The sequence below is a fragment of the Polypterus senegalus genome, chromosome 3 (genome assembly GCF_016835505.1).
Source record: "Polypterus senegalus isolate Bchr_013 chromosome 3, ASM1683550v1, whole genome shotgun sequence".
Lineage (NCBI taxonomy): Eukaryota > Metazoa > Chordata > Cladistia > Polypteriformes > Polypteridae > Polypterus > Polypterus senegalus.
Genome location: NC_053156.1, coordinates 287,697,905 through 287,708,149, shown reverse-complemented (window position 1 = coordinate 287,708,149; position 10,245 = coordinate 287,697,905). Strand labels below are relative to the sequence as shown.

General features: G+C 39.4%; 1 protein-coding gene across 1 annotated transcript; it reads left to right on the top strand.

The window, feature by feature from the left end:
- Nucleotides 1-2,522: 2,522 nt before the first annotated feature.
- On the top strand, nt 2,523-4,481 carry LOC120526707 (golgin subfamily A member 6-like protein 22). The gene has a single exon (XM_039749864.1). It carries the CDS (start codon nt 2,523-2,525, stop codon nt 4,479-4,481), a length of 1,959 nt encoding a protein of 652 aa, XP_039605798.1.
- Nucleotides 4,482-10,245: the final 5,764 nt, after the last annotated feature.

Sequence of the window (10,245 nt, the reverse complement as noted above, 5' to 3'; positions counted from 1 at the left end):
GCTGTCTCTAGAGTTTCTCCACACTCTGAATGTATTCCTGGCATCACCGTTATACCCTCTGATCTCCCATTTCAATTCAAATGCCTCAAATTTCCAGTAAGGCTCTGCTTCGAGATGACAATTAATAAGTCTGAGGGACAGACCTTACAAAAGGTTGCCATTGATTTGAGGCAACATTGCTTTTCTCCTGGACAACCATACGTTGTATTCTCAAGAGTGAGCTCGCACAGCTTTGTCATATTACAACCGGAGTGCTGAACTGACAACGTGCTATACAAAGAGATCCTTAACAGATAGTTATTGGTATATTTTCCCTCAGTTTAAAAAGGTTTTCTTTTCTTCTTAATAAAAATTTAAAAGCAGTACTTCGTCACTACGAAGTGTGAGGATTTTGCTATATACAGTATATATATATATGTATGTATGTATGTATGTATATATTGTGACAGGCGCCTGGCGTCCATGCCCAGTCGGGACGCCCCTGCACATTGTATTCAGGGGGAGCAGCCCTGGACAGTGCAATACCTCCCCCTGGACGCTAGATGGCCGCCCCCCTGGCCTGGTGAAGTGCCTCAGTTTCCCACAGGGCTCCCAGGGAATTGGAGTTGGGGGCAGCCCTGTTGGGTCCCGCACGTACTGCCAGGGGGTGCTGTGTTTGGGACTCCTGAGCCCGTATGGGCAGCAGCTTCATCACACCTGGAAGTGCCGCCGGATCTTGGTGATCAAACACCTGGAGCACTTCCAGGTGACCTATAAAAGGAGCCAGTGACCACCACTCATCGGCCAGAGTCGGGTGGAGGAAGACAAGGTTACGAGGGTGGAGTGGTGGCTCCAGAGAAGAGAGTTTGTGCTTTACTGGTGTTTGGGACTGTGTTGTGGCTGGGGGGAGTACGGGGAAGACGTGCCCTCCAGCTGAAGAAGAATAAAAAGCCTTTTATTTTACACGTGCCTCCCGTGTCCAGTCTGCGTCAGGTCAGGCGCTATATAGTGCCGTTTACAATATGTAGATTTGTATATATGTGTAGATCTGTATATATATGTATATGTGTATGTGTGTATATATATGTGTATTTATGTGTATATGTATATATGTATATGTGTGTGTATATATATGTGTATATATGTTTATATGTGTGTGTGTGTGTATATATATATATGACAGCAACACTCATAATATTGACAAAAAAATTACATTGACAATCATGTTACGTTATTTTTTAAATGTTTCCTTTTCTTTAACACACTACTTCTCCACTGCGAAGCGCGGGTATTTTGCTAGTAACTGTATATATTATAAAATAAATGTTCAGTATTGGTAAAATAAAATACAAAGTGCAAAAATTGCTGCTTGGCACAATTTATTTTTTATTTTCAAAAGAGCAGATTTGGCAACTGCATTGTATTGTATTTGGGTGTATTATTTATTTGTCTGCAGTAATAGTATTATCTGGTTGAGCAATACAGTAATCCCTCGCTATATGGTACGCCGACATTTAATCCCAGAACTTGTAGTCCTTTACTCGAACAATTCTTATATGGCTTGTTTTTTCTTTACAGCTTCTTTTACAACTCCTTATTTTTATTTTTATTTTTTTAATTTCATAATAACTCCAAATTTGGGGATGCACTTGTTCTGCATGCACAGTGGTGCAGTGGTAGCACTGCTGCCTTGCAGTAAGGTGACCTGGGTTCGCTTCCTAGGTCCTTCCTGCTTGGAGTTTGCATGTTCTCCCGTGTCTGCGTGGGTTTCCTCCCACAGTCCAAAGACATGCAGGTTAGGTGCATTGGTTATCCTAAATTGTCCCTAGTGTGTGCTTGGTGTGTGTATGTGTGTGTCCTGCGGTAGGCTGCCGCCTTGCCCGGGTGTGTTCCTGCCCTGTGCCCTGTCCTGGCTGGGATTGGCTCCAGCAGACCCCCGTGACCCTGTAGTTAGGATATAGTGGGTTGGAAAATGACTGACTGACTTGTTCTGCATTACACATTGCTTAACCTATTCCACTGCTCTTCACCAGTTTCTATACTTAAAAGCTTATCTTAATTTATCCTTTTTAGACTTTGGTATATGTGGTCAAAATTTGTCCTACCAAAGTTAAACTGAATAGTTTTAGTTTTTGCATCTGCGCTCTGAAACATTGAGAATTGTATAATATTATGGTCACCTTACCCGAATGCTTCAATTCCTTCCACATCCAGAATTCTATCCTGATTATTACTAAATTGACTGTATAAATGAATTAACACCTGTCATTGGTTCCAAAAGCAGATTCTGTATGTTTGTCACCACCCAGAGTAACTGATGTCATGGTTTTGCTTTGGTCTCCTAGCAACAGTGTAACTATATAAGTTCCTGTACAGTTCTTGGCTTTTCATTTCTTGTAGAACTTCAGAGTGACACTTATCAATTTCATTGAGAGCCTTTGATTCTTTTTAAAGCATATAATAATAATAATAATATATTATTATTATCATTATTTTTATTTTCTACCAGATCTTCAGTTGCTCTGCGTTTTCAATATCCAAAGATGAATCTAGAGATGCGAGATGAGGCCCTGCTTACTGAGCATAAACCTGAAGAAAACCCAGAGGTTACAGAATATGTGCAAGCTGACTGTGGGCAGCAAATGATTTCTGTTTCCAGTGATAAGGAAGTAAACAGAAATGCCGAGGGGAGTGAAAAGGTAAAGATGAACAAAGAGCTGCAAAACACAATGTATTACCTCAGTGAGGAGGTGGAGAGAAGAAATTCAGAGATTACTGAAAATGTCAAGATGATGAAAGAGCAAAAAAATGCAATTTGCTTCCTTAATACAGAAGTGTTGAAGAGAGACCATGAGATCAGCAGAAATGAAAGAACGAGCAGACAGCTGGAGGAGGAGATTTGCTTCCTCAATGTTGAATTGAGCAAGAGAGACCACAAGATCAGTGAAATTCTACAAAAGATCCAGAAACTGCAAGAAGAAAATTGTGCATTCAAAGAGCAATGGTTTAAAAATGACATTGATACCAGCAATATGGCAAACCAAGAGAAGACTGAGAAGGAGTGTGTCCTCAAACTTCTGGAACTTCTGAAAGACTTTGAAATCAGTGAAAATGGTAAGACTGGCAAAGAACATAAAGATGAGGTATGCACTGTAAATGTGCTGGAGCAGGGACAAGACACCGAAGTCCAGGATGATGTTATGATCAACCACATCCATCAGAAGTATGGGCAAGTCATTGACATCAGGGAGGATGTTATGCTAAATCAAGGCCAACAAGATTATGGACAAGACAATGACCTCAGGAAAGAGATCTCAGTAAACCTAGGCAAGCAAGAGGCAAAGTGTGTTACTGAATTACAACTGCAAAGAAGTTACCATGTCGATGAAGAATGTGTGACTGTGGAAGAAAATATTCAAGAAGAAATCTGTGCAATTAAAAATCCGAAGCAAAGAGGAGAGAATGATTGTAATAAAGATGTAAAGGGCACCCAATGGAAACATGAAGAAATCCTTACTGTTACAGAGGAAGGGCACATAAAAGACAAAGATGTAAATGAAGATGTGAAGGTGAGTCATGAGCAACGAGTTAGATTTTGCTTACTCGAAGTACAGGACTCTGAACAAGAGACTGACCTCAGGGAAGGTGCTAGGAAGAAACATGAAAAAGAAGAAGATAAGTGCACTCTTGACAAAAAACAGAAAAGTGGAAACAGTGACATGAATGAAAATGTGAAGAACCAAAATCAGCCAGAAGAAGCTTGTTCAATAATACAGAACCAAAGGCAAGACAATGACAGTAGTGAAGATGCCTGGCTCCACCAAAGTCAAAGAACAGAAGACAGTGAAGATGTTCAGACGAATCTGGAGCAGCACAATAAACTTTGTATCATCCAAGTGGAAGAGCAAAATGGCAAAAATTCTATTAGAAAAAATGTAACTAGCAACCAAAATGAACCAGAGGAGCTATGCTCTCTTGAAGAAGATAAACATGACAAAGATTCTGAAATGAGTGAAAATGTAAGGATGAAACAAGAATTACTAGAGGAAATATGTTTTCTGAAGGACCAGTCAAAAAAGAGAAATGCAGAACTCGTTCAGAATTTGCAGGTAATCCGTGGACTCCAAGAGAGGAATCGCATTCTTACTGAGCGGGAGAAGAGGAGGAATACTGAGCTAGAAAACAAATTACAAATAATCCAAGAGCTGGAGGGCCAAATTCATTTCCTCAATTCAGACCTATATAGGAGGGAGGCAGAGATTAGCAATAACATCCATGTCATCCAGAAGATGCAAGAGGAAATTCAGTATTTCAGGGAGCACCTGAGGAGAAGAGATATTGAAATTAGCAACAATGTAAGGCTAAGTCAACAAATGCAAGAGCACATCAATCTCCTCAGGACACATGTGTCCAGAAGAAACTGGCTACAATATCCAGATGGCTGGAGAGGCCCAAGAGAAACATTTCGCTCTGAAATAGAGGAAAGACACAGACACCAGTGACCGTTATAAAAGAAAACCAGGAGCTACAGAAAGAAATTTAGCTCAGTTCTGAGAAGGTGATATTGAAGGAGAAGGAAGCTGGTAGCGGTGAATTGAACTACCTGAGATACGGCCAAAGAAACCGAAAATGTAAAAAAAAAAATCATCTGATGTTCTCAATGCAAGATGAGAGCAACTGTATGTCATGGACCAGAATTCTGTCTTGATCAGCATACACCAAATAGCTTGCAGTTGGTAAAATATCTCAAGCAACATTTCTTCTACACAACTAAACCCTGGATCAGCAGACTAATGCACAAACCCAACTTATAATAATAAATGCTGGCTCTCCGATATTCCAGCCTACAGCAGCATTAGGGTATCAACAGCTTGACATTTGTGTACATTTTGTTCAAACACTTACAAAGTGGCCAAAAGACTTATGTGAACATTCAAGACTAGTGGAAGGCATTTCCTGCCCTGTCTATGATAGAAATAATACGACCATAAATGTTTTTTTTTAAGTCTTTTAAATCTCTGCATGGGCCAGTTACTCCAAACCAAGAACTGTAACCAAAGATTTTCAATACCACTAAACCACCTTTTTTATTGGGATAATTACTCCTTCAAATAACCAGTTGCTTCGTATTATATACCTGAAACATTCAGAACCTGCTTTTTATTGATTAACTGCAAATTAAAATACACTGATATAAACTTATCCAGTGAAGACTATCACAAGAGTCCAATATTATACTCCCACAGAAATTAAATGCGGAGAGCTTTGAGAACTTATTAGTGGGTCCCAAATTCTTATAGAAATTTGAAGACCTCATTCTCTATCAATTGTTCTACCTACGCTGACTGGCCACGACATTAGGTACATCCACTTTACCATTTGTTCTCAGAATATATTGGAGTATAACCTCAGCTGGGCATCTCAGTTCATTAAAATGTTTTGCAGATCAGCTGGTGGTGGACTTCTACTTGGAAGAGCGCATTCCTTAGTATCTAGAACCTGAGGATGACACAGTATTTAATATAAATTCTCTGTTATGTTCTTGGGATTATCTAATAGTCTTATGATAAGGAGCACTTTACTTTCAAAATACTTCTTTCACAAATGGGCGAAATGCTGTTATAAAGGATGCACCTGGCATTCTTGTACTTGCATTAAGGGACCCAAATTTTACCATGAAAGTGCGCCCTTCCTCACATAATTACACTCTTTGTACCCCTCTGTATTATTGACACCAAGCAAGATGGCCCAAGGTACAATGTTTTTAACCATATCCTTGTACTTCTAACAGCATTTACTAAGCGAGGTCCAAGATTCATCAGACAAGGTAACATTTTTTTAATCTTAGAAAGTTTGATGTGTATATTTAAACTTGCTGTAATAACATCTTTTAGCAGAATTGGAACTTGTTGGAGAAACAGGTGGCTATGCTGTATGGTCTTCTTTGAATTCCTAAAAGCTTTTTTTGTCACCAGCCTTGTACTTCATAGATAGATAGATAAGGCGCTATATAATAGATAAATATGAAAGATTCTATATATATATATATATATGAAAGGTGCTATAAAATGGAATCATATATATACAGGGTAAGTCAAAATTATGTTAACATTTCAATTTTGGAAGCAATTTATTCACAAAACATACTTCATATGTGCCAGATGATTTACAGGAATGACTCAATTTGTTTGCTGTCATGTTCAACACACAAAAGCGAATGAGCAACAGTATCATTTAAAGCCCGGACGCAAATTATGCGGGGAATAGATGATACCACAGTCCGTATTCTGTCCTTCAGATCATTGATATCACAAATTTTCCAGCTATACACGTGCTCCTTCACCATAACCAGAAATCACGGTGTCAAATCAGGGGAGTGTGAAGGCCATGGCAATGGTCCACCACAACCTATCTTTTATTTCTAAACCCGATTGGACCTGCGAGGTTTTCAACTCCACTTGGTCCAGGCTGATTATTACTTTCCTTATTTTCAGAATTTGCACAAAGATTATTATTGTTCTTTTTTGCATTCTTTTCTCTCCAAAGCTTTTGGGTCTCTTTTCGATGCGCTGCTCTTTCTTCTTTGCTTAGTCATTGACGTATCATCTAGAACGTATAAAATTAATTGTCCTGATAAAATTTATAAAAGCTGAGAGCACAGGACGCGTGTCTGATAAAAAGCCTTTACACGACAGAGAGGTTAGATGACCATGGTCTTATTTGAAAATGGTTGTAAGTAGGGCGTGATTTGAAAGAGAAGGTCCTGGAACAATCTCTTGGCATAAATCATGTTTAAAGTCCCCGCAACATGGTCCGGGGACAACAATCTCTGCACAAAGTCTCATCCAGATATTTTTTTATATATTATATATATATTGTGAAAAGCATGCTCCTGACACAGACAGACAGACACCAAAATGCACACTTTTATAAAGTACACAGTACCACAATATCAACAGTCTCTCTCTCTCTTTTCTTTTTTTTCTCTTCACAATGACTTCTTCTCCCCTCCTCACAAGCTTTGTCTCCTTCCTCCCAACTCTGGCTCAGCTTCTTGTGGGAGGTGGGCCCTTTTATATCGACCCGGATAGGGTCCAGGGGCCTCATGTATAAACGGTGCGTATGCACAGAAATGTTGCGTAAGAACTTTTCCACGTTCAAATCGCGATGTATAAAACCTACACTTGGCGTAAAGTCACGCAGTTTTCCACGGTACCTCATGCCTTGTCGTACGCAAGTTCTCCGCTTGGTTTTGCAGACTGGTGGCACCCAGCGTCAAAGCAATGGTATTGTTCTTGTGTGGTTACTCATTATTTTCCTGACCCGGCTTTATAAATACACTGAAACTAACCGCATATTGTTTATTAGTGTAATGCATCTGATTGTAATTAACTCGTTACAATATAATGGTCCAGGGAACAGCCATAGTATTCCAAATACCATAACTGATTTAGTGTTGTTACTCTCACTTCTTCTCCTTCTCCTTCTCCTTCTCCTTCTTCTTCTTCTTCTTCTTCTTCTTCTTCTTTCAGCTCCTCCCGTTAGGAGTTGCCACAGCGAATCATCTTTTTCCATATTACTCTCACTGCACCACTCCGAGTATTTATATCACTGTATCTGAGTGTGAATCCCAGCAGCAGCTGATCGGAAAGAGAATTATCGGTATACAGCTTCAAGCACACACTACCTTAGCCACTGCAAAACGTTTTAAAGCCTTTCCTGTACGGACCTCGCGGTTCAGAAACAGTTTCATCCCAAGAACTTTAAACGCACTCAATCAATAGCACCTTTTAGAACTGTTTGTACTTATAAGTACAATCACTCCACTGTAAACTTGCACTACAGTTATAACATCGCACAACCTGAGCCACTTTATAAAGCGCATATTTACATATGATGACGATATCATTTTTAAGGTGAAATGCAGAAAAATATGTTTATTAAATTATACAGATAAAACTTTAACTTCATTTAAATAATCTATATTCTTCACTGGGAGTGTCATTAAGGATAGAATAATTAAACATGTACTACGAAGATATTTCAATGTTCTTTAAATGTTTTGAAGAATCGGCGCTAAGCTTACAGATGGCTTAACGTCTATTACAGAGCTGATTGTGTGGCGATCGGTTACTTAGGGAAAGAAAAGCAAGGACTACAGTGATGGCCACGCCAATATATATTGAATATAAAACAGAAAGAGAAAATAACAACACAGCTAAAAGCAGCGACAAATTTGGCAAAAGTTAAATGCTTGTGTCATGAGCACGAGGCGGCTATGCAGTGTCTGCAACGGACGTGGCCATCCACCGTGCATAAGCTGCCTTACTGACATTGTCGGGCGAAGGAGCCACCACAAGCCTAGAGCCGCCCCTGAGTACTGCTGCAATAAATTATTTCATCGAAGTGAAACACATGTTTAATAATGTGCTTTAACTCCTATCATCATAAAAATGACATCACGTATACATCTCAGTATTTTAGTTATTCAGAGAGCTGTAATATCACGAATGTAATGGACTCTGTGTCCAGTTGGAGGAAGAGAGCCAGTTTAAGAAGCAAGTAGTGATTCACACACATAGATCACATACGAGTAGAAGATCAAATACAAAACAAAGCATTTAACGTGCTACTTTAATTACGATGTGATTTGAGAAACTGGTTAATTAAACGATTTTAAGATGAAGTTTATAATGTTCTACTAAATGACAAAATAAACTACGTGATTAAAGTGGAAATGTCGAGATTGAGTGGACATTTCGTGCTTTTTCCCCACTGTGCTTTTTTTCTCTGTACCCTAATAAGCTTTCATATGACACTCAGACAGTGGGCTACAACTCGCCTTTTCACAGCGACTTTAATATGTGACTTCTTTTTTATTTCCAGCACTGAGCGATTTTGTGGATGTGAGCTTTCAAGTTTCTCCAACATGCTATGTCACTTGATCAACTTCCTTTTGTTGATTATACCACGGTTTATTTGAACAAATAGTATGTTTTTCCTTTGCCTCCACTTGTTATTCGCTGAAATTCTTATATTTCCCCCGTGCTTTTCCCATTGTCTTTTCACAGAAGGCTGCGCTTAAGGGCGATTTATATTGATTTGCATATTCAAATAGGCGTAATTCTGGGAGGATTTGGGGCGTTACATAATGCGCGTGCACGAGCGTTAGTTTTCACGCTGATCGGGATTTATGTAGCAGAAGAACGTGGAAGTTGGAGATGCGCACAGATTCCTGCATCTGGATTTTTCTGTGCGTAAGCACATTTCGGCTTTTGTGCTTACGCCATGTTATAGTGCGAGTTCTACGCACGGCGTTATACATGAGGCCCCAGGTGTTCCGCCTAACGTCACTTCCTGGTGTGGCGGAAGCACCCAGGGTGACCTTGGAATTTCTTCCGGCAGCACTTCATGGTGTGGCGGAAGTTCTGCCATCCAAGGTTCCAACCATGTCCGGGCGCCCCCTGGTGGTAAGTCCGTCTTTGCGGAGGGTTGAGCTTCATAGTTCCGTGGGAAAATATTGTCCCATTTCCGGTCCCCTGCTTCTTCCGGCGTCCCGCCGGGGACATATCCCTGGGAGTCTATGACAATACATATATACTGTACATGTATATATATATATATATATATATATAAATATATGAAAGGCACAAGGTAAAAGTTTGATACATAGGTACTGTAGGTATGAAAGGCATTATATAATGGATACATATAAGACCTTATATTTCATAGACCGATAGATAAGAAAGGCCCTATATAACAAATATATATGAAAGGTGCTATATAATAGATTGATATATATATGAAATGAACTATAAAAGACTGATAGGAAGGTATGAAAGGCACTATATAATGGATAGATATGAAACGGTACATTACATAAATAGAATAGTTGAGGAGGATATGTGCATTAGGAATACTAAAGGGGAATTAAAAAAATGCATACAGTGAAATAATGAATGCTCTAAACTTTCTTAGGTCTTCACATTTGATGGTAAGGTTAAAGGACTACTGAGGAGGTATTGTGTGATTTGGAAATTGTAGAGGGAGAAGTGCTGCTCAGATTAAATAGGCTGAAATCAAACCAATCACCATGACCAGATCATTTTTACCTTCCAAGTTCTTAGGAGGTTAGAGAGTATACAGGTATAAACCCTTGATGCATATTTTTAGGAAGTCACCACACACCGGAAAAATTCTGAAGGACTGGAAAATGGCAAATATTATCAAGTTATAAAGAAAGAGTGACCGGGCAGATCCAAGCAA